The 24,250-nt window shown below is 39.0% G+C and overlaps 2 protein-coding genes across 7 annotated transcripts; one reads left to right on the plus strand and one right to left on the minus strand.

Moving 5' to 3' along the window:
- Window positions 1-4,214: 4,214 nt before the first annotated feature.
- LOC131242131 (uncharacterized) lies at window positions 4,215-20,763 on the plus strand. 5 transcript variants are annotated; one of them, XM_058240566.1, is made up of 5 exons: window positions 4,215-4,364; window positions 5,520-7,212; window positions 7,423-7,661; window positions 9,782-9,930; window positions 11,927-12,338. In XM_058240566.1, the coding sequence occupies exons 2-5, from the start codon at window positions 7,034-7,036 to the stop codon at window positions 12,137-12,139; spliced, it is 780 nt and encodes a 259-aa protein (XP_058096549.1). In that variant the 5' UTR covers window positions 4,215-4,364; window positions 5,520-7,033; the 3' UTR covers window positions 12,140-12,338. The 5 variants fall into 5 exon arrangements, 4 of the variants coding, with proteins under 4 accessions (XP_058096549.1, XP_058096552.1, XP_058096550.1 ...); XM_058240569.1 differs by having other exon boundaries at window positions 6,874-7,212; XM_058240567.1 differs by having other exon boundaries at window positions 6,981-7,212.
- On the minus strand, window positions 13,046-22,633 carry LOC131242132 (microtubule-associated protein RP/EB family member 1B-like). 2 transcript variants are annotated; one of them, XM_058240570.1, is made up of 8 exons: window positions 22,299-22,633; window positions 20,604-20,672; window positions 20,313-20,399; window positions 17,926-18,032; window positions 17,685-17,824; window positions 17,523-17,599; window positions 13,473-13,586; window positions 13,046-13,280 (listed from the first exon to the last, which is right to left on the minus strand). In XM_058240570.1, the coding sequence occupies exons 1-8, from the start codon at window positions 22,413-22,415 to the stop codon at window positions 13,215-13,217; spliced, it is 777 nt and encodes a 258-aa protein (XP_058096553.1). In that variant the 5' UTR covers window positions 22,416-22,633; the 3' UTR covers window positions 13,046-13,214. The 2 variants fall into 2 exon arrangements, with proteins under 2 accessions (XP_058096553.1, XP_058096554.1); XM_058240571.1 differs by lacking the exon at window positions 20,604-20,672.
- Window positions 22,634-24,250: the final 1,617 nt, after the last annotated feature.

Below are 24,250 nucleotides of genomic sequence, written 5' to 3' on the forward strand. Positions count from 1 at the left end.
CTACCTAATAATTAATGAGATAACATACATCGACATGTATCTATTACGTCGCTCACATGCACCTCAAGCCTTAATAGTTATCTACCTTATTTTTTATAAAGCTTTCTCATCTCCTTTGTTTATACATCTGAAATTTCTCTCATATTTGATTTTCCTCTAGGTTTTTTTTTTTTTTCAACTTTTGTTTTGGCAAATCAATACGAGTATTTTTGACTTTGTGTGGCTGAGATCGATAATGCACCGGATCAACATTATCATGAAAGGTAGTTGTTGTGCTTTAGGAGTAGACTTATTGAAACCTCATGCATTTATAATCTTCATGCGAGGGCAAATATGTTTTTAAGGCTGATTACAACGTGCCTCAACTCCCTAGATTTCTCGTGTTTATTATTATTTATGATTTTGATATTTTGAATTTTTCTGCTATATCTTTATATATTAGAACTAATGACAGGTGCTTGCAAGCATTTTAACATTTTTTTGCCAACTAAACAGATTGAATGTTCTATTTATAATCAATCATATGGTCTATAAACTGGAGATGTGATCTATAATTAAAGTCTATACACTATTGAGGTGATATAGTACGAAGGCTCATATGCTTTATTACAGTGGTAGAAACCAATAAGCAATTGGGCCATTGGATGGTAAGATTAGTTGGTTTAACTTTATCCATTTTGTGTACTATTATTTATATGGCTATTATTATCCCAGTCATTGTTACTTTGCAGCGTCTTATATGGATTTCTCTAATTCAAATGCCTTTGCTGATCATAGGTGGGACCACTTGGACCTTGTTCGGGAATTCACTACGAAGAATTTGTATTAGATGATAGTTCCCATACTCTAGTGCTAAGAGCTCGTTTGATTTTCTAATTCGGTGGTAAATGTGTAATGGTTATTTTCTTATGCTGTATTTACCGCACTCTTTCCTGCATTTGATTTAACCGCTTAACTTTTTTATGCAAAAATTTAAAAGGCTGCAAAATAATTATGGGTCCCCTGTGATGCGTGTCGCTTATCCATACTGTTCATCTATTATGCCAGCTGAATTTATGGCATGAGCCAAAAAACGAGGCATATCCAAAGCTCTAATGGACCACGCCACAGAAAAAGTGAATCAAACACTTGCCGTTAAAAACTTCAAAGGGCTACTATTTCTTTTGATCTAGGTCACTTGAGTGTTGGATCTACATAATTTTTTGGCTCATGTCTCAAAATGTTGTGGTAAAATGGATGAACGGAATAAATATGTTATATACGTCACCGTGTGGTTCAAAAACTTTAACTAGCACTTTTGAACCGGTTTCCAAAGCAGGAATTACCAAAATTTTCCAAAAGGGTGAAAGTGTCATAATTACCCATCTATGGGGCGTTTACACTTGAAATTCATAGGGCCAACCTTAACAGGTGCGCACACAAAAGAGACCCATTCATCACAAAATGTATATTTATAGTCGGATAATCCATAACATCTAGGTAATACAAAGCTCTAACTACAACACACCTACATATTAGATGTTGAAGTGCGTATAATATGAAGGACAAGATAGCTACCTCCTCCTGTAAAGGTGAGATATCGTTGCCCGTTGATGTCTTATCCTCCTTGAAAGGCAGACTGGGTAATCTCAATGCCCTTTCCCTCCCTTGCCATCTGGCCCCAACTCTTTTATTATGTATTTTAATCCATCCGTGGGTTCCTCTAACAAATACATGGGACTTTGATGAAACTAGCAATTTGTATACCCATCATCAAAACTCGTTAAAAACATTAGTGGAGTGACAGTGGTAACAAAAACAAAAATGTCAACAAGTGATAAAGACAATATGTCTATATAGGTTATGATAAAGACAATATGTCCAAATCCATGAGCACTATACTAAAATTTTCACCTAATATGCATTGTAACTGCAATATAGGTCGTCCAAGTGGGCCCCACCCGTTGGGAGAGAGGGATGGGATGTGGTGGTTATAGGGTAACTAACTGGCCATTACTGTTGGCAGTTTCAAAATTACATTAAGTAATTTTTTCCTGTGGTTTAACAACCGCCTTTGCCTCTTTTTGTATAAAATGCGCCAAGGAATCATTGGCTAATAATAACAAGAGAAAATATCTGGAATGCTACTCAGGTTGCAGAGAGATCAATCGTGATTGAGAAGTCGATTTCATCATTGCCACGTGATTTACAGTAAATCTTGCACAAAGAAGAATATTCCTTTGAACCTTTGAACCTCTTTTTATGATAGTCAAAGCAGTGTGACATTCTCTGAGACTCGAGACATTTCAAGAGAGATCCACCATACAAACTTCCATCCTCCACTGGCGTTGGATAAAAGGAACCAATTCCAAGTAGACGATTTATTATATATATGTGGATTTTTATGACAATTTCTAAGTAATCTATATTTTTCCAAATAATGCTTTTACTATTAAAAATGAATTGGAGGTATTTTTTGACGATTGAAATTCCAAAAATGCCTTTATTATTATCTTTTTTAAGGTAATAAAACTCAAGACTTGAGAGGCTCTAGTGTTTTCTGTATAACATCCAACCCATTAAATGTACACACCACAGCATTATGATAACACAGAACAAAACATTAGGTCAATCAAATCATCAAATGGCTACACTTGATTTGGAATATTTTGAATGATCAATGTTTATGAATTGCCCTACCTTACTGTGAAATAAGCTATATTTTTTTGGTCGCCCAGTAATAACAACGTTGGTGTGCATATGTTGAATACATATGTTAGATGTGAGACACGTACTTGTGTGGTTTTATAACTTTTGACTTTTCACTTTATTATAAAGTAAATGCAAAAATTTTAAAAATCACAGCCCAAAGTTAACGGAGTCAATATTTGGTAAAGTCCAATTTCTTGATAAAATTTGGGGTGAAAAACCCTCATAAATATATAAATATAAGTGGTACAAAGTTCAATTGATTGTGTTATACGTCCACACGGTGGATAACTTACAAACTTTCATAATCGAATCCATCCAACATGTTTGCCCCATCATGAGAATCACACTCAGCAAAAATCAGCCACATTTACTCATGGAGACGGACTATACTTGTTATTTGCGATCAATCAATAGATAGTTCATTTTTTTATTTTTTATTTTGGTTATTGTTTTTGATTTTTTCTTACACTGTAACCCACCTTATAAGGAGCTGGGGCTGATTTCTATGCAAGGAGATAGAAGCTTCTTAGGGCCCGCGAAGAAGCCTTCCTAGGGCCATCCAATCTGTTCATAAGTTAACCCAAATATGGACGAAGGGAAAACACAAATATGAACTTGATCCAAAAATTATGTGGTCCCAAGAAGCTTTCAATGGTAGGCATTCAATCCCTGCTTTTTCATGTAGTATGGTTTAACTGACCTTGGGATCTATCTCGTTTTTGTTCCTACATGAACTAAGCTAGCTCGAAAAGCTCGTTCGGCTTGGCGCTATCTAGCTCGACTCGACTTGACTCGAACGATGATTTAAGGCAAGTCAAACTTCATCTGACCCAGCTCGTTTTGAAAACAAGCCAAGTTCAAATATAGCGGAGCTTGACTCGACTCGACTCGAAACTGGTTCAATTCAGGCTCGACTCGAATATATATATATATATATAAAGCGTAAACCCTATCCAACTCGTTGTCCCTTTCTTACTCTTTTCCTTCCTCACCTAACTCTCTCTCTCTCTCTCTACACTCGGCCACTCACCCAAGCATAACTAAGCATCTTTTTGACTTGTTTCAGTCATATAGCTTGCGTGTGCCTGAGCTCTCCCCTCTCTCTCCGCACCAATAACAAGGTGCCTTCTATAGCTCTATCTAATATATATTATTAATTGAATATTTTATTTAGGGGTTGGGTTAATTGGGTTGGGTGGCTGGGTTGAGTCGGGCATAGGTTGGGTTGGGTTGTTGGGTTGAGTCAGGTGCTGGGTTGGGTTTGGTTAGGAGCAAGATCAACTCAACTAAAGGCAAGCTCGCCTCGACCCAATCCATTGGCTCGCCTTGACTCAAAAGGTTTGACAAACAAACCAAGCTCCAAAGGTAAGCTCCAGGAGAGCGTAGATGAACCAAGCCAGGCTTGGCCCACCTCGACTCGACGCGGCTGGATGTACTGCCCTACCCATAGTATAAAATGAGCTGGAAGATGGATGGACGGCGTGGATAAAACAAATACATCCACCATCTTTGACTCAGCTAGCTGGCTGGCTGGCTGGTGGGGTCACCAGCCAAACCGCGTACCGAGTGGAGCTCACCTGTCTCATAAACTATCTTTCCGAGGGAAATAGCACAGCTATCTTGTATTATTTTCAGCAGAGTACTTCTTGCAGTGCTCTCGGGCCATTCCTCAGGTAAAATCCAATCTAATTCTTCTCTGCACTTCTCTTGTGTTGGTTCTCTCTCTCTCTCTCTCTCTCACACACACACACACACACACACGCGCGCGCGCGCGCGCGCACAGAAATTTTATGCTGCAGATGGTTTTCATTTCCACTTCTTCTTTTTGGGATTTTTTTTTTTCAGGAAGTTAATGGAATGTGTATTATCCATTTTCACCATTTGATGCATATAAAACTTAAAATTCAAGGGTTTGCCCACACATTGTTCGATAAAATGCCTACGATTTCTAACAGCATGTTACGATGATATGCGGTTTCTTGCTGGTCATATTCCATATATATGTGGCTGTCTAAGCTGTGCACCGCACGCAGGTTAACCATGATGTGCTCCTTCACAGGACAAGCACCACACATACATTGAGGGATTTGTCCAATACACAGCAAAAAAGACACCCACCTGAGTGCAAGTGATATTCAGGCGCTGATGCAGTATTTTGCTGCAAAAAATGCAGAATTTCTGTCAAAGTCAACGTTTGATGAGGAAGCTCTCTTTACAACATTGCTTTTGGATCGACAGTGGGTCCTGCCATTTAGTCTCCATTGTCAATAATTTGATTGTTTTCTGTATGAAATACCAGCTGAACCATTATGGATTGTTGTTCGCTCAAGTAAACCAGCAGGGGCAGACAATCCTTCTGGGTTGTGCATTCCTATGTGATGAAAATCGAGAAACTTTTGTATGGTCGTTTGAGTGGTGGAAGTCGGCCATTGAAAAAGCACTTGACACGATTCTTACTGATCATGATCAATGCATCTCCAAAGTTGTTGCAATTTCAATTTCCAAAAACCCAACATGTTTACTGCATGTGGCAAATCACCCGAAAGTTCCCAGTCCGGTTAGGTGCAAGTTGGGCATGTGATATGCCGATTTTCTACAAAGGTTCTACCAAGTTTACAATCAAGAAACGAAGTTGGCTTTTGCGGCAGAGTGCTATTGCCTCTTGAGTGATTTTGTCCTTGAAGATAATGGACGGTTGAATTGAAGTCGATATTTGACTCGTGCGAGCAGTGGGCACCTGCTTCTTTGCTGGAATGACAACCATCTAATATGGTGAAATCATTAACTCTTTCCTCAATGGGTTCTTCAATACTTCACTGACCTTGCAGGAATTCCTGCGTCGATATGAGGATGCGCTGGTGGCATACAGGCTTGAGGAGGCAGAGGCATCGACGAAACAGAACCAGTACATGCCGACCTTTAAGACCTTTTCGCAGGAGCTGTCACATGTGATGGAATATGGGGTTTATGTAGAAGTAGTTGGTGGAGGTTTATATCTTCTGTCACTAATTGAAGGGTGGCAGTGCCGCAGTGGTCAGATTGTGAGATGGGGTACCAATGAAGAACAATCACTTGTAGCTGTCAGGGTTTCGAGTTTAGTGGAATCTTACATCAGCAGCATGGGCTCTGTGCTCAAACATTTAAACCATTTTTCCATCCTTGGCAAATATTATGTGTAGCTGGACAAAGGCTTGGGTTGAAGGCCGGTTGGTTGGTTCAGCCTCGGTCCCCTATTGCTGGCCCACTCAGTACTGCAGAATGGCTCTCATACCTTCCTTAGCAAGCAAGGCTATCACGAAAGCTATATCAGATGAAGAACTCTTCATAGTGGCAGGAGATCGACTTGTGAACCTGCACAATACAATCATGGAACGCAAGATGAAGTGGACCAAAGGACATGGAATCCCTGAAAGTAGGTAGGCCGAAGGAGATGAGTCGAAGAATACAATGGAGACAAAACAAAACAAAAAAGAAAAAAGAAAAAAGGAAAAGAATGCAAGGGAAGACTAGTGCAGGCAAATAGTTCAGATGGCACAATTACTGATTTACTGTAGTGAGTTAGCACTGAGAAGAAGAAGAGGATCTTGGAGATGAAAATGATTTGTAAATTCTCATTTGCAAGTAGCAAGGAAGCACAGGATAATGGTTGTTGGCAATCAGTGCCTTGCATATGGTCTATTACTGTTTACTGTTTAGTGTGCTTTGTCTACAACTATTTGGGTGCCTCTTGTGCATTCATCATACCCCATCCAGTGGATGCCTTGCATCACAAATGCATTTTTTTCCGAATGTGTCTTTTCCAAATAGATGAATGCAATTGGCGCCTTTCTTTCTTATATATTTGTTTCCTTTTCCCTGTCTTTACAAATGCAATCTCTTGATGCCTTATTCAGAGCTCTAAGCAAGTTCGCCACTGGTACATTTTACTAGTTAATATGGCATAATGCTTTATTTAAAAGAAGAAGAAGAAGAAGAAGAAGAAGAAAGCGTCAAAGTGATCTCTAAGCTTAAAAAAATCATTACACATGACCCCTCTCTTCATATTATTTTAAGTCTCTGCAGTTGTTTCTCCAGTGTGTCTATATCTGTCTTTCAATCTTTTCTCCTAAACCCGCCTCAGATTTTCTAATGTTTTTTCCTTTTCTGTTTTTCATTATGATTTTTTTTTTTTTTTTTTGGCAGTTGATTTATCACTTATTGGTTTAGTGGGGAGTGGTGCATGGGTCATTACTAAGGCTTGCAACCCTTTGTAGCTCAAAATGAGGAATTTATATGAGTTTGTGTTGCAGATCTTGATTTACATATAAGAGTTGAAGACATTGGGTGAAATTTTAGCCGATCGATGACCATATCTCAAGCTAGACACATTGGGCTGCCTCTGATGAATCTTGTCAGACTTAAAGCAGTACCCATTTTACAGCAACTACATTTGGAGGAAAGGCTGCTTCGGACCTCTTCAGATAATTGGTGTATCATAAATGATGGAACAAGTGCGCCCACCATAGTCATGGGGATATCTGGGTAAATCTCTTTATATCGGTCTTTTCTGAGCAGCAATTTATTATATTTCATGTTTAATAAGTAGCTGTGTAGCGTTGGTTGTGGATACCATTATATCTTTTAGTTTCTCTATCCTTGAGGCTGGATTTTTTGATATTAGCATGTGGAAGAAATTAAGTAGGACAATGATAAATTGCATGCACTGACTCTTGATGAAATCTCTTATGCCAGGAAGCCTTCTGAACTTATTGAACTTGAACCTGTGCTAAGAGATCGGGTTCCTGTTATCAGAAGGTTTACTGGAGGAGGCACTGTTATTGTTGATGATGGGACCGTTTTTGTCACTTTTATCTGCAACAAAGATGCTATTCCTGGCTTACAAGCATATCCCCGACCAATCATGTCCTGGACCAGCAAGTTGTATGGTGAAGTATTCCAAGGGATTGGTGATTTTCACCTCCGTGAGAATGGTATATGATGCATTGATGCATTGCATGCTCTTTACTTTGAAAGAAATTTGCGTACTTTTGTAAGGGGTAGTTTGGCTCTTGGGAATTGAGCCCTGAAAAATGGAGTCCATTAATGAAGAGCTGAATTTGTGTCTAGTAGTTGGAAAGGTGGGAAACAAATTCCGATTGGAATCCCTTTAAAAATTGCCTTTTTTATGATTTCCATCTTCAATACGAGTTGTAAAAATTTTCGGAAATGGATTCCCATCCAACAATTATATTTTTGAAAAGGATAAAAAGGCCTTTCATCCCCTAACAACTCTAAGTTTCACCACCACCACCACCATCTAAGTCTTATCCCAACTAATTGGGGTTGGCTACAAGAAGCCTGTTTCACCATTTCACTCTATCAAACTCGTTCCTACTACCCAAACACAAAAACTAGATTCCTGAAAGTAGCACGTCCCCACTCTTTCTCCCTATATGCTTGAGTAATAAAAGCAAAAATGCCAATAATACCTTGTATATAAAAAATAATATTCCCAACACATCAAAGACCAAATAGGTGGGCCATAGTCTTGTAACTACAACCATTGACACTCCTCATTAAGTTGGAGCATAGATGTCTTTCATGTCCAACTTGGAGACTAGTTTGTCTAATTGAGGCTTCCTAAACAGTGCGACATGATCACTGGTCATCAGGGATTTCTCAAGGCTTCTAAAATTGGAAGTCATTGATTCTTACAAGTTAAAAGTATCTCAAATTCTCAACGCCAGTTCCCCATGTAACAGTCGCTAATATTCTGTTTGGCTTTGAATCACTTCTCATTAGAAACTAGACGCATAATTTTATACAGTATTACAGAACAGATGAATGCAGTGCGGCTTATGTATGCTGCCCGTATGTATGACATTCCTCATGCGATTGCAGTGGACTGATGTGATCGCTGTTTCTTGTGAATGTGGCATTTCCAGGGTGTCTTTTAGTATCCAGTTCTTGGTGGCATGCATACTGTCTAATAGTATTATGTTTGCTTTTATGCAATCTGGCTCATTTAGTGTGTCTAAAAGTGGTTGCACATGGTTTCCAATGTGACACATTTGATAGTGTCCATGACTACATGGTTCACAAAACACATACTCTTGTAGATGAACACTAGCCATACAGAGGTTTAGTATGTTTCTGGCTTTCTGAATTGCACTTTTTTATTCTTGATTCGATGAATGCTATCTAGTTAAGGGGACTTAAAGCTGTCCAAGATCTTGCTGCCCTGCTCAATCTGGATGTAGTTGCTGAAAATGCTACTACTGGTAGCAAGTTATTAATAAGCTTTGAGAGTTAAACGCAGATGATACTCTCAGTGTTAGATATAGACAAAAGTGTCCAAAAAATTGATGTGCCCTGCAAACCTGACCTGCTGACCCATGTTTCAGTTTGTGCATTACATTGATGGGCCTCAATGGTAAAAACTACATGGTTCGGATAGAGAGATTGTACAAATGGGCCCCTGTTGTAAAAACTGCAATTGCTGACAGTTTGTGTGGTACATTTGGGTTTTCAGTTGTACAAGTGGGGACCATGGTTCAGTAACCCAAGCCATTGAAATGATGGGCCTCGCCCTCAATGGAATGCACCAGAAGCCCTGCAAGTTGAAAGATCCTAGCTACAAAAATTTGGCCGTTTTTTGGTTGAATTTTAACTGTTGCTGCACTTAATTGCTTACCGGTCGATTTGTTGGACCACCCACTAGAGGTCTAGGAATTTTCCATCTATTAGATTTTTGGTGCATGGTCCATCCCCAGTTAGGGCCATAATATCAGTGGTTTAGATCACTGTACTGTGGGCCCCACCTGTACACAATGATAGTTCAACTGGAATTGCGCAAACATTTTGATTTGGCCCATGCATTCTTTACTTCCTCAAAGAAATGCATTCATTTAAAACTATCATACAAACAAGAAGGAAGAATAAATTAGGGCTGTCTGAGCAGCTGCATTGATGCATCCATGTTACAGAGCTCTTACTTGGCAAAGAGAACTCTTGCATTTTCTGCATCACTTGAAGCATCCTTCATTGCTTTTTATGTTGTTTTTAAGGGATGAATATGACCTAAACAGCATTCCTGTTGTCTTTTGTTCAGATTATGTATTTGGCAACTGCAAGTTCGGGGGGAATGCTCAATCCATAACCAAAAACCGATGGATTCACCATACATCATTTTTATGGGATTATGATGTCAGGAATATGGCATACCTGAAACCACCCATACGTGCTCCTAAGTACCGTTCGGTACGTGTTTCTTTGCTGTTTCATCTTTTCTTTCAATTCATTATCATCATCGTCGTCATTGTCATGTAAGCCTTGTCCAAGCTAATTGGGGTTGGTTACATGAATCCTTTTCTGCTGTTCCACTCTATCAAGGGCCGCCGTAACTTCAGTTAGACCATAGGTCACCAAGTATTTTCTTACTACCTCCATCACATCCTTTTGGGCCTTCCCCTTGCCCTTTTAGAGCCTTCAACTGGCACCAACTCACTCCATTTTTTCTTTCTTTCAATTCTTTGGAACATTCTATAATCGTTATTTCTAATACAGTATGCTTTCAAGATCTCGGTTGCCTCCTAGGCATGGTAAGCACATGCCAGGACTCTTTTTTTTTTCACTATTTCATTATGCCAATGATATAACTTGATATTCTTTGTTAAATAAACCAAAGAGACTGATTTGTTTGTTAACACTTCGTGAAAATGCAATTTTGACTGATTATTGAATGCATGGAATTACCATAGTGCTGAGGTGTATTTGGGTCCTTTGACAATTGCAGTTCCTAGAAAGCTTCTCAATTCTATTTACAAAATAATGTGCAGGAATAACAATGTTATTTGGTTGCATATGAAAGTAAAAGATAACAATGGTGTTCTCATAGCAAAGAACTTCCAAAATAAGAAAATGACTAAATGTCCCTGGGATGCTAAAAAAGATGCACCTAACATTTTTTCTTTTTGAGTGATGAATACTGCTAGTAGCTACCATAACATAGGCACAGAATCTAGTAGCAAATCTCATGCGCAAGGGCTTTTCCTGTTAGACATTTGGTCTCATTGCTGGCTACTGTGAGATTATGAGAGGCCAAGAGCCTGATGGGAGTGTGACCTCAGAATTTTGAAGTTTGATGCCCAATTATAAGTACCTTACCTGGTATAGTTTGGTGATGTAAAGGTTATTTGCTCTTTCCTGGATTTAACAGGATCACCTTTGTTTAGTTGACCTCTGATTGGGCTGAAGGGAAAGGATTCAAATGCCTTTGGGCCTGAACTCATGATGAGGGCCATACAATTTAAGGGACTAATTTCCGAATAATCGGTTAGCATCTGTTATGACATGAAACTTGAGAGCATTGCTAGGTCCACAAGGATGTACAAGCCATATCATACACCTCGTGTGTCCACATGGCAGCTAGGTGCAATGTCCAAGCTGTCCATCAGGTTGGTCAAAGTGGTCCATTCATCAGGTGGGTCATGACACTAGAAATAGGTGGGCGTGTTTGAAAACTTTGGCCCAATTTCATTTCATTTTTTTTCCAGTCTTGTATTTATCTTATATTCTGTGGCCTACCTGGTTCTTGGGCCGGGGCATCTACATGGCAGAACCCCTTTGATGGATGGATTGGATCTCATAGTTATGTGCCATGCTGGCACACTTGGTGGTGTATGCATGAGCTGCCTTGTACACACCTTTGTGCTTAGCAAAGCTCAAAACTTCATGCTTTGAATTGTCTTGCCAACATTGGTCCATCTGGATTTGGGGGTGTTTTGAGAAATGACAAATGTGACATCTTCATGTTATTTTCTGGTCTGTGGTGAGTTTGGATTTAATGAGATGGAGATTTGTGGTCTTAAGCACTGTGTTTCATGTCCTCTTTTCAAGAACTCACACAATGCCATTTTATGGGCCTCCAATGATGAGAACAGCCCTTCTAGTTATGCTTTTTGTATTTATGAAATCAAATCCATATTGGCCAACAACAGTATTGTGTTTTGCAATGTCCCAATGATGGTGAATGAAGTAGCCAACTCTCTTGCCAAGGGAGTGACTAGAGGGCCACTCAAAAAAAAAGCATCTTGGTGTGCTTTGCATGATGTAACTCCTTCCCATTTCAATAATGTTTATGTTACCTCATAAAAAGAAGTTTATGCTTTTAGCATCAATATTTTCTTTTTACCAACACTTGCAATCATCAACATCTGACTGAAGGTCATTTAACGTTACTCATTATCCATACCAGGCACGACACCATGTTGAATTTCTTCGTCCTATGAAGGACTATTTGCCAGCAAAGTCTACTTTCATCGACAAGACAATTGCTACTATTGGAAGCCATTTCTTAGTGAGACCTGTGTGGTTGGAAGCAATCGGCACTCCAAATTCAACATACCCTCAATCCACCAGGCTACTCACAAAGCAAGAATTGGAGGCTTTTGTCATCTCAGCTTCATAACCACAGCATTTTTCAACAATCTGGATTATTATCAACTGTTGGTCAGCAATCCATAGAAAAAATGGTAAATCTGAATGCAATTTAAAGAATATCTTCTATTGCTGATTTGAACTATTCTAAAAAAAGTGTTTTGACTGTGACATTTCAATTGTTTTACATCCAATTTATAAAATTTTCTGTCTACAATTCCCCTTTTTTATTTTATAAGTTTATTTCTCTTTACATCCTTCTGTTCTTTAAAGAAGAGAAGGATTTAAATTCAATAAGTGCATGTCTCTTTTTGTTCCATCTCAGTTTCTATTTATTTTAGCCTCTTTACTGTAAAGCTGTGATTACAAGTTCATGGTTGTTTTTTGGATCATCTCTGCAATCTGTGGTGGATTCTTCCTATCCAATGTTATGCATTGATCATAGCTCAAATATAATTACTTTATAATGGTACATTGCATACCAAACTACAAATGTTAGAATTTCAAATTTTGGATAGTTGGATAATTATAAATTACAAATTTGATTGAGTTTATTATGGTTTTGATCCATTCAAGATGTTGATAGATGTTGGTAAGAGCTAGCCGATTCTACCAGCTGTGCTTTAGTAGCTAAAAGTATGAATTAGCAAGATTGCTTTGAGTTGGTTGTCAAAAGAAGAGGAAGAAGAAGAAGAAGAAAGCCATTAATTTGGAACTTGGACATCCTATTGACTGATCTGGAATGGATAGTTACAATAGGAGCCACACATTTTATGGCTACGAGAAAAAATGACAGATTATCCAATCCATCTGTAAATTTGCCTTTTCTTTATAGTGATTCATTAGCATTTGACTAAAGATTTCAAATAGTGATGGAAGTTCTTTGGAACCATAATTGATCCTTAATAAGCCCCACTTTTTAATAAGTTATCATAATTGATCCTTAATAAGCCCCACTTTTTAATAAGTTATCTTGACTGTCCATTTCATGGGCTATTGACTGGATGCATGTGGCGGCCTTTTCTCCTGCGACAACAAATGAGTAGAGCATTTCATTCTCCCTGAGTCACCTTATAGTTTACACTAGCTGATCTGCTTACAAGTTCTCAAGCTTCTGCAAGAACAGACTCTTCTGCAGCAGCGTATAGAATCTTCCGAATTGCATCTGCCACCTTCATAAGAGAGAAGATGGAATGTATGAGAAGATCTAGAGCACACATTTGAGGGCATTGACAATTAAAACTGAGTTTATCCCATGCAAGGAATTTGCACAATAAACAAGGATGATATGCATATAAATGAAAACGGCAATAGAAGTACTGCATTCAGAAATATTATATTTATGGCAGTGCACAAGCACGTACTGGTAGCTGCTCCAACTCAGGCGATTGGCAAAGGATTTCAATGTCCCGTAACTTTGCAAAGTAGAAGTCTCTTTCTTTCTCCAACTGGCCTGCTGAAACCTCAAGCACTGAAATCTGCATCGCAAGTGTAGAAAATCCAGTCAACATTATTTAAGCATATTGATGGAGCTTGTTACAGCATTCTTAAGTCCAAAAGGCTGGATCATATCTTCCTAATTTATAATACAAAGGCAAAAATCAGAATATAAATGTTTATATAATTGTTTTAGAATTCCAGGAATCAAAACCGTCAAAACATAAAGAGAACTGAATATTCGAAAGCACAACTAGTGAACTACCACAAAACTAATTCCAAATACAAATAAGACTCTCAACCCCATAACTATATTGAACCCATTTGCAGCACATTCTGCACCAAGGGAGTTCGGTCTTTCATAATATAAGGATTCTTGTTGCCCATGCCTACTCAGGGAACTTGCTGCTTTTCTTCAGATTTGCCAGTTTTTGTGGACAGTATCTTCTGAAGAACCCTGTTACAGCAGCTTCTCATTGGTTTGAGCGGACAGCCTGTTAGATGGAATCGCTCAGTACAATTGGCTCAGCAATAACAACTGTCCCTTGTTCATCTATATGAGGGGCCATCATTCATTAGAGAGATGGTGATGTATAACAGGAGAGCGGACTATCAAGTTTACCAGACTTGAGCTTTGCTACAACTCATTGGTTTTTGCCATCCTCTCTGTTTTCTAGTCATTTTCATTGTGCTCGTATGTTCAGTAGAGCCCACGATCTCTTAGTAGCATTTCTTTTCTTCTTCTTGTAACCTTTCAGCCCCACTGGAGAGAGCATTCACCCCTGCAGCTGACTAGCCTGGTTTAGCTTGGTGGAAGAAAACAGTTAGAGCTCCACTTGTAAAGAAAACTGCTGTAATGGCCGTAACAGTATCATTGGGACCTGTTACGCAGTACAGGGCTGTAATGCCAATTCTGAAAGAAAGAAGAAAGAAAAGAAAAAAAAGCCTGTAACAGTGCAATATGGGGCATGTGCATTTTCTTCCTATAAAAAACTTGTTGACCATTACAGGTTTGGGGGGCCATAACAAATGTTACAGCCCATATTGTAACGGCCATGAGGTTGGCCATCATGACCACTGCTACCATTATTGAATCCCATGTAGCAGCCATATTTAAGTTGTGCTAACTTTTTAAGGTCTGTCTGGATACACCCACATAAGTAGCTTTATATATATATATATATATAGAGAGAGAGAGAGAGAGAGAGAGAGAGAGAGAGAGAGAGAGAGAGAGAGAGAGGCATGCTAACCTGTGCACCTTTGCACACGTGTCATGGGCCTCTAATCCGAGCAGTCCATGTGATGCAGCATCCCATGAAACCCCAAGGGATCAATTTTCACCCTGATCTAAAACTCCAGTGGGCCATAGCTAAGAGAGATGCAAATCAAGGTTGGAAACTGTTTTATTTTTTCGTGGCCAACCAAAGTTTTGATCCAAAGTAAAAGTTGGGTCCCAAAGGTTTCAAGGGGTGTTGCATCATGTGGACCGCTCAGATTTTGGACTCACATCACGTATGATGAGTTCTAAAAAAGTTCTTGCGAGTTCCACGTGAACTGGTGGGCAGCTGAGCATTTGGCTATGGGTTGGGGGGGGGGGGGGGGGGGGCTTAAACTTGTTTACAACCATAAGTATTTTTCTACTTCTCCGCATCGAAGGTGGGGTCCACACTATGGATGGTGAACATTGAAGATGGGCCCCACATGATGGATGACCGACATCAAGGTGGGTCCCACGTAACACACAATCCACAACAAGGGCTGACCATTTATGATGAATGGCTTACATCTAATGTGGCCCTATATGATGGAGGCCCACTTCAAAGTTAAGTCCGGCATGTAGACGGTCCACGTTAAAGGTGAACCCCGAATGATAGATGGTCCACATCCAATGTCCGATGTGATGGACAACCCACATCCAAGGTGGTCATGCATGATGGATAACCCACATTGAAGGTAGGCCCCACATGATAGATGCTTCACATTAAAAACAGGGCCAACGTGGGCCTAACACAATGAACGGTTCAAATCAAAAGTTGGCCCCAGATGATGGATGGTTGATGTTAAAGGTGGACCCCATGTGAACAAGTAAAAACTGAAAGAGAATTTAATAGAAGTTGAGAAAAGATTAATGGAAGAGATTTAAAAACTAATGCAATGTTGGAAACCCAGCAAACTTTTTTACTTTTTAGTTGATAAGTATGATGTTTCCTAAACACATATCTTGAATAAGTATAAACCAAGACAAGCTACTTGAGGCATAAGTAATTTAAGCAAAACAACTAACCATCTAAACAGTAGGGCTGAAACCAAAGGTTCCTATGCCTCAACCTTAAACCCAACCCAACCCAACCCAAACTCAGGTTGGGAATTCTCAACCTAAGCCCAATCCAAGCAGGCTCGGTCAGGTGGATGCATGCTAATATTTTTGTTATTACATTAGTCTATTATATTTCATTACACGACTTGTTTTTTATACCTATGATTTTATTAATTATATATTCAGTTATTTATAGTAAAGAACTTCATTTTTTATAAACAAACAGGCTAAAATATAGGACAATCCTTTAAAAGTCATGTTGTGTAGCACGCGATCTATTTGGGAGAGAGAAATCAGACATGCTTTGTTAGCTTGAGTAATTGAAAATGGACCAATGAGACCCAACAACACTGGAATTTCCTGTGCCTTCAACGCAGACAATCTGCACTCAGTTATAATTTATAAGTAACTTGTATATCGATCGGGTTTGGGTTGGGTTGGGCAACCCAAGCCTGACCCAAGTTTCATCGGGTTGGTGTTTATATAGCCCAAGCTCAAGACCAAACCTGATACATCCTGCCCGAGCCCAACCTAATGTCCGGTCGGTTGGGTTGAACCTTGCCTGACTTTCAGCCCTACCAAATGGCCCCTTACCCTCTAACCCCTTATCTACAGTTTAACTAATAAACTATATTAAACCCATGGCAACTCTAGCTTCTGGGCGGATTCAGTACTCGCTAGAATAAAACCAATGATTTTCCACATATCAAATAGAGGACTTGGTGTTACTTCCTACAACGAATAGTTAGTAAATGCCGTTTCTTGGCCTGGACGCTTCAAAAGATGTGCTGTACCCATGTCCAAGACTTCTAGTTGAGTGTGAAAAAATCCATACCCATGACTTGCCCATGGCAAATCCATGACTTACCGAGGTGACCCAACAGTTATCTATAACCACACAGAGTCTTTGATGATCTATACATCTGAGAATAGCACTGACCTAGGTGGAGCCAAAATCAACTTTTTGACTAGGCAGCTGAATAGGCCCAGCCAAACTGTTCGGAGTTGGGGTGCAAATCAAGTAACCAACCCCAGGATGTTGAAAGCCCTATATGCAAATCAGTTATTCCTGTCTATTGTTAATAAATCTATAATTGGTTTATTAAAATAAATGGATCTTTATTTTACTTAGATTATCAAATTGCACTTAACATTTCTACAATGGAACTCAGAGACGTCTCTTACGGAGACCATGAAACACAGTTTGCTGATCTGTTTCCAACTTAGCAGTGGTAACTCAAGGTGGACCACTTACCAGCCTTCTGATGTCAACAAACAGTTTAGTGGTGTAATCAAGATTCATGCCAAAAACATGCAAACCTTTTTTCTTTTTCTTTTTTTTACACACGCACCTGCCCGACACATCCACGCATGCCATAGTGGGACTTCACCACCTATGGGTCTCGAACCCAAGACATCGTGTTGAAACTCCTCAGAGTCTACCACTGAGGTAAGGACTCGAACCCAAAAAAAAAAAAAACATGCAAACCTGTTAACATAGCTTGCAGCTATGCTTTGAACGGGAATTGTTGCTGTTGGAAGATAATCTCTGAAGTCAGTTACCCTCAATTATAGTTGTTCAGAGAAATGAAACCGCACAGGAATATAGAAAGCAAAGCAAAGCATTTGATAAAAGGTTGGAAGCTCTTGATTTCAGTACCCGCTCAGTCAATGCCCGAATCTGACTGGCAGAATTTGCCCCAACTGATGCTGCACAAGCTCTCTCTTGATTGGGACCTGCAGTCAATAGTATTTTCAAAAGGAGGCGAAAGATGTACTGAATTGGAACATAACCATGTACAACAAAATGTTGCAAGCTGACCAGAAGTATTAAACCCAGCTCCATCCACAGAACCAAAATTGAGTAAGTTGTTCACTTGCAATGATTTTGATCCTTTACTAGAAACCTTGGGATTCCGCTCCTTCACCCCCTTGCATCTTCTCTCAACTGGGTTATAATTCCTAGGAAAGTAAAGCTTGGTTAGGAACATGCACTCTATCCTGTTTATCAAAATGTATGTAAACATCTCAGGTAAAGAGAAACTAGAAGAGAGGTTGCATACTCATTCATAATCCTGCCATTTACAGAATCACAATAACGCTTTAGCCACTGCAGGAACTCCAGGTTGTCCAATGGTCGTCCTTTAACAAGCTTGTTGACTTCAATATGCTACCATCGTGTCAGTTAGAAAAAGAAACAAATTAGCATATACAATTAACGAAAGTAATAAGTTAGCAAGTAGATGGTATTGCTTCTGCTTTATTGCAGGCAGGACTTTCCAGGCTAGAGACAGCAAACTCCAAGATGTGAATACAATAACAATATATGTAAATAAAAATGCCAACCACTGAAAGAATCATCGAAACACCAACCCTTGGGACCTGTTTGGATGCCACTTAAAAATGAGTTCATCTCATTATTAGAGATCACATTTCTTTAAAGATTTTTTTTTTTTTAAAAAAAAACTTGATAACCAACAATCATGATCTCTAGTACATAGTTATGATTAACTCAAATGAGATGAACACATTTTTAAGTGGCGCCCAAACAGGCCCATAGTGAGGGTTAAATACAATTTATTACTCATGAAAAGTAAAAGAAACTACAGATGTGAATGCTCTATTGGTGGGTTCACACAGACTGTGAGGAAAAGTTCATAGGAACAAATGAAATACTATGGACTAGATAATTCACTGTGCTTGATTCTAGATTACTGATAAAATCTGTGTGAATCCATGATTAGATACTCTCAGGATCAATTCCACCTGACAACCACAAATGATGGCCATAATCCACAGAGAAGCCCATGTCGCCTGGAAAGGAATGACAATAGTGGACACTGATGTCCAACTGTCCAGATCCCATTGTCAAAGACTGAGAATAATTAGCAAAGGAGAAGACCCTATCCCTCAGAAAACACTTGTTCATAGCATGTGATTGCAGATGCTGTAGATCAACCCTAAAAAAGGCATTTAAAATTCCATATACATACTGCTACATCTTATCAGGTCTATTGTAGTATGAGGTGGTAAGGAGACGAGCTTAACATTGGGCTCGTGTTGTACTCCTAAACAATATGATGATTGACAAAAGATACTGCTTCTAAATTTACAAGTTTATGAACTCAGTAAAGACTTCTAGTGGGAAATGACAAGTTTACGCCAAGTTAATGAATTCAGAAAAGAATTATAGTGGTGAGAAATGACTAGGACTAGGGGTTTTGACTTTGCTATGCACCTCTTCCCTCCCTCCCTCTGATATGGACAATGGTGAAATTGCAAATTATGGTCCAAGCAGCTCAAGAAATTTCCTTTGAACAGTGATAGTGATTGCTTATTGATGGATAATATCATCCGAGTTAACTATTTCTAAGTACACATTATGCAGACCTCATTCAAGAATGCTGCCTATCAGAAGTAGGCTGCACATTACTTGCATTTTCTAATAATTGTTAGTTTATTTAAAGAAAATTTTAACCACCTAATCTTTCCTTCTTTTTTCTTGAAGGGTTACCTAATCTTTTTGTTGCAAGCATTTAAGGGTCAAAACTCACAAAGCTTATATGATGTGTGTGGCATATGCTTCCCTTTATTATTATTATTATTATTTGTTGAAAGATGGATGGTACCACCAAACCTTTATTAACCAAACCTTTATTAATAAAATCACTTCAAATTACACCTGGAATAGGGGGGAACATTAAGCCTAACCCCAAAGGAACTACAGGGAAAGCAATGGAAAAGCCTAACCCAACGAAACTATACAGCAAGCAATAGAAAAGCCTAAACCAACGGTACAATAGAAATCAAGTGATAGAGAAGGATGAAAAAATTATGAAGATTTTGGAGACACCTTATCTTGGTCTCCAGTAATACTAGGGATATGCCCGGCGATTTTGTCCCATGCACACAATCTTTATCAGGAATCTTAGCCAGAGGAATTTCCCATCAAGACTTGCAAGCTTTCTCAAATGCATATTCATATACATATTAATGTGCATCTTGATATGTGGAACAGATACTCAAATTATATTCTCCTTTATTTTGCCTATAAGTGATTGGTTAGTCAATTTCTTTTTCTCAAATTTACAAACTCCCCCTAAATTGAAGCTAGTTCTGACTTTTGATGCTTTATCTTCCAAAAACATGAAGATGTGGAGCTTTAAATTCAAGAAAATGACAATCAATGTTTTTGCAACCTCAGTTGATTTTAAAATGGACCATACGGCTCGTGCACATTGAAACCTTAACTTGGATCATAAGGACTGCTATGAGGGACACATAAATGAACAACTGAAAGTGATCTAATAGATGAAGCATTCAATCAATTGACATAACAAGCAAAAAAATACTGAGCCAATATGACACACAAGCCACAGACTACAAAAAGAAATCGTCAATGACCAGAAAAATCTTGCAATTATTTTATTCCGCTGAAAAGACAACATACCTTTTCTATCTTTAACTTGTTGAATACTTCTTGCAGAAGTTTGTAATTTTGGATCATATCATACTCTGTCTTGGCTTCAAAATTCACCTGGAACAAACCCGGCAATAAACCTACCATCCATTAAATACCAATCGTGCAAAGTGAAGGAAGCACCGCCATCAGCATCATCATAGCCTTCTCCCAGGTATTTGGGGTTCTCAAACAGTGAACCAAGGTCAATTACATGCATGCATGGATGCATGCGCGCACGCCAGTGAAGAAAGAGCAAAGGATGGTGATATGGGTCCATACCTTGTGCATTGGAACGACTCCTGGATGGCTCATATCCATCATTTGACACTGAATGGCACCGGATGCAGCCTGCTCATGTTTTTTTCTTAGTGAATGAGAAGTCTTGGGAATATGTCAATGTTTCTGATATAATAATAAAACTGTTTTTTTACGAGTACAATATAGTAAAATCATTTGAAGCTTATATCCTCAAAAGTGCCAACAATCACATGATAACATAACAAAAAGTGTTAAATGGTGGGCGGTAAAGGGAAACCTGAAAACCTAATTAGAAATGGCTGTTGCATGCTCAGGAATAAGAGGAATGGTGACCCGATTACACAATTAGTAACCCTTTCTCTCTTGTTTAATTAAAGACCCGTTTGAAATCCACAATCCACTACAAACTAAGTTTCATAACCATGGTGTGCTGTAAAGGTCGTTATGTAAAGGTAACAGTGGCAACCGTTACACGTTATGGAGTCGTAAAGGCCATAACAGCCGTTACGGAAAAAATAACCCGTAAAGGCTATTACAGCCCCTGTAACAGCCCGTTACGCCTCCCTGTAAAGGCTGTAATGGTCCATTATGGGGTTGATACATGTTTTTTGGGTTTTTTTTTTGAGAGACCATAACAGCTGTTATGGCCCTCGTAACAGCCCTTACACCCCGTATCATAAAAGTAATGGAGGTAGCTGTTACGGCCACCATTTCTGTTATAGAATACCTTGTTCATAACTTCTATAGACTAGACACTTTTTACAGAATTCTTGCACTCAGCCGAGCGACAAGTTTTCCAGATTTTTTTTTCTACAATTGCATTTCCCTGGTTTAATTAATTAACAACCAACTCACTAAATTTCGAAACCTATCTAAAAAGATTGAAAGGACAAACTAGACATTGCAATAAAATAACATTAACTTAGCCCACAAAGCTTTGTAGAGGATCTGACCTCGGGTAACATATGCATGCACAGTATCAAATTTTATTTTATTTTTAAATACATAAAATCCTCTCTGCATGCGCCTTTTCCCCTGATCTTATCAATATCCAATTATTCCCACTAAAAAAAGGAAGAGAAGTAGAAAACTGTTTCATCAAGGATGAATTATATGAGCCATGATCTGCTTCCGTGCATAGCAATCACAGGTTTTCAATTCTGAGAAGTGGGGCCATGGTTTGGTAATCAAAACAATTGGTCTGCTGCATCCCACTGTGGATGGACTATGCAGCGAAATCTCCTCGATAGGAACATCTTAATCTTTCAATTTCTTGTTCACAGATGGACCGATGAGAGGAGCAATACAACAACAGTCCACACTCAGCTGAAAAGCATCCCGATATTATCTGTTGGGATATTTCAGTCTTGCAGATTTTTGCAGAAATGGGATGCAACAGATTGATGGTATGGATTACTGAACCATGGGCCCCAATTTCCATAATTGAAAACCCATGACTACTTTGCAAAGACGCAGTCCCCTATCATATACTTCCTCTTCATTGAGACCTAATTCGCAGTCCACAAAAAAATAAAAAAAAAATAAAATAAAAAAAAAAAAAAAAAAAAATAATAATAATAATAATGGTATAAACGATAAGAGTTCCTCTGAGACAATTTAGGGGTCGTTTGGATGCCTGTAAGTTTTTAAGTTGTAAAACCTGAGAAATACATAGAATTATGGAAGCATGAAACCTGAGAAATCCTGGAATAATACCTCTTCGATTCTGTTGAGATTGAGCTGAAGGGTGGCATTGATCCATGCCAGAATCTCATTACGCCCAACGAAATACGCGCCGTCCATCATCCCTATGTTCGCTGCCATCGTGGACATTTCGAATAGAAACCAGATCGAAGAGCTTCCAAGAAAATTCAAATTTCAAAATTCAAAAAAAGAAGAAGAAGACGAGATTGATGACCAGAAATCCAGATAAGATGGACAGAAAGAAGCAGGATAGAGCAGGAAATGCAGGAAACTGGAGGATTTGTATGGGAAATAGGAGGAAAATGGGAGGAACGAAGGATAGATTAGTTAGGTTTTCTAGGGAGGGAGGGAGGGAGGGAGAACGAGGGAAGGAATGAGGAGAGAGCAAGGGAAATAAATACAACCGGGAGACTACAACTTCGAAAATTAAAAACGAATATTCTAGGACGATTTGCGCGAGTAGAAATTGGAGTGCCGATCTCAGCAAACATGCATACGTGTTGCACATGTTATAGATCTGGACCACTCATCATTTATAGGCCGTTGTATATGATCTTAAAAAAATAAAGAATATAGACTCACAGGTGGGAAGAACTTTTACTTTGAATACGTACGGTTGGACATCTTTTCTTTGGGAATGTCCGATATCCGTCCAAGTATGAACCAACTGAAAAGTAGGCTCGTAAAACTTATGTTATCGCAGCATCCCAATATGATGAATGGACCTGATCTTTCACATTTGTCTGTTTTTTTTTATCACTACTTCAATCACTTCTCGCGCGCGAATCGCCTTGACATACTTAGTACCCATTGGTTTTGTTCTTTCTTAATAAAATTCGGATCTAAATATGTGGAGGCAGGCGGTCGGACGGAGAGAGACGGCCTTGGATTTTTCGGAAGGCCAAGTGCACTCTCGGCCGAAAGATCCAAACCACTCATGGGATGGACCCCACCGTGTGGATCCGCTGACTCGAAAATGGGCCGGCACAAGCATATGTTGGGATTGTGTAGGCACTAGAACACATGAATGGGCACTTGCATGGGCAAGGGCAGCATGGTTGCAGAGGCGCTAGTAATGAACTTTACATTTTGCACTTAGCATGTGAGTGGTGGCTTGGTTACGTAAACTACTAACAACGGTTAGATCAATGGATCAGAAACCGTCAATCGTTTCTGAGAACGGTTAATATCCTTGATAGGCAAAACGGTTCAAAAGCAGACGTCCATGGATGATCCAACAATTAGATTGTTGATCTAACAATATGAAATGCCGGGGATTAAGTGTCAATGATCTTAAACATTCTACAAACATTTTGAAACATTTATGACAACCAAACAACGGTCCATACCCATACAACTATATAAACTAGACCATTTGTGTCCAAAAATTATTCAACTCCGGCAAATTCAATTCAATCCAATATCCAATTAGAACTATTTGGATATAATTTTTCCTATTAAGATCACTCAAAAAAAAAAAAAAAAAAACCTCGATGGCTCAAACTTATTGAGTCACCAAGTTCAAGCATTAAATAAGTTTGCCAGATACACGAACCGTGTAAACCGAGTCATTATTGCAAACATGACTATATGAAGGCTAGCTGTATCCTATAAGCAATTTGCATGTACCCAACTAGCGATCTCAATTCAATTGGAAAATGGGAATTCAATTGTAAAATGGGACGAATTAAGCTCTAAAGACAACGTATCAGATGCGTGATTCAGTCCAATGTCATATTTTATTTTTCATGTTTTTCAATTTCTAAATTTATTTCCTGTGAAATGATCTCCAACATATGGGTAGTGGGCCGGTTAGCTAGCCCAGCCCGCTTTCAGGGTGACTTCAAGCCATGTAATGTGAAGTTAGACTTGGGCTACATAGTCCATTTAAACATGTTAAGGTAGAGTTGAATTCTATTCAACCTAACCTACACATGCAGGCCATCAACGGGTTAAGCTAGATC

The sequence above is a fragment of the Magnolia sinica genome, chromosome 4 (assembly GCF_029962835.1).
Source record: "Magnolia sinica isolate HGM2019 chromosome 4, MsV1, whole genome shotgun sequence".
NCBI classification, from domain to species: domain Eukaryota; kingdom Viridiplantae; phylum Streptophyta; class Magnoliopsida; order Magnoliales; family Magnoliaceae; genus Magnolia; species Magnolia sinica.

Excerpts from the sequence above, each read along its gene's own strand:
- LOC131242131 (XM_058240566.1), top strand. The coding sequence starts at position 7,034 with ATGACCATATCTCAAGCTAGACACATTGGGCTGCCTCTGATGAATCTT. Across the intron at positions 7,662-9,781 it reads TTTTCACCTCCGTGAGAATG|ATTATGTATTTGGCAACTGC; the intron begins GTATATGATGCA and ends TCTTTTGTTCAG. Across the intron at positions 9,931-11,926 it reads GTGCTCCTAAGTACCGTTCG|GCACGACACCATGTTGAATT; the intron begins GTACGTGTTTCT and ends TATCCATACCAG.
- LOC131242132 (XM_058240570.1), bottom strand. The coding sequence starts at position 22,415 with ATGTCCACGATGGCAGCGAACATAGGGATGATGGACGGCGCGTATTTC. Across the intron at positions 20,673-22,298 it reads ATCTCAACAGAATCGAAGAG|GCTGCATCCGGTGCCATTCA; the intron begins GTATTATTCCAG and ends AAACATGAGCAG. Across the intron at positions 20,400-20,603 it reads GAGTCGTTCCAATGCACAAG|GTGAATTTTGAAGCCAAGAC; the intron begins GTATGGACCCAT and ends GGTTTGTTCCAG.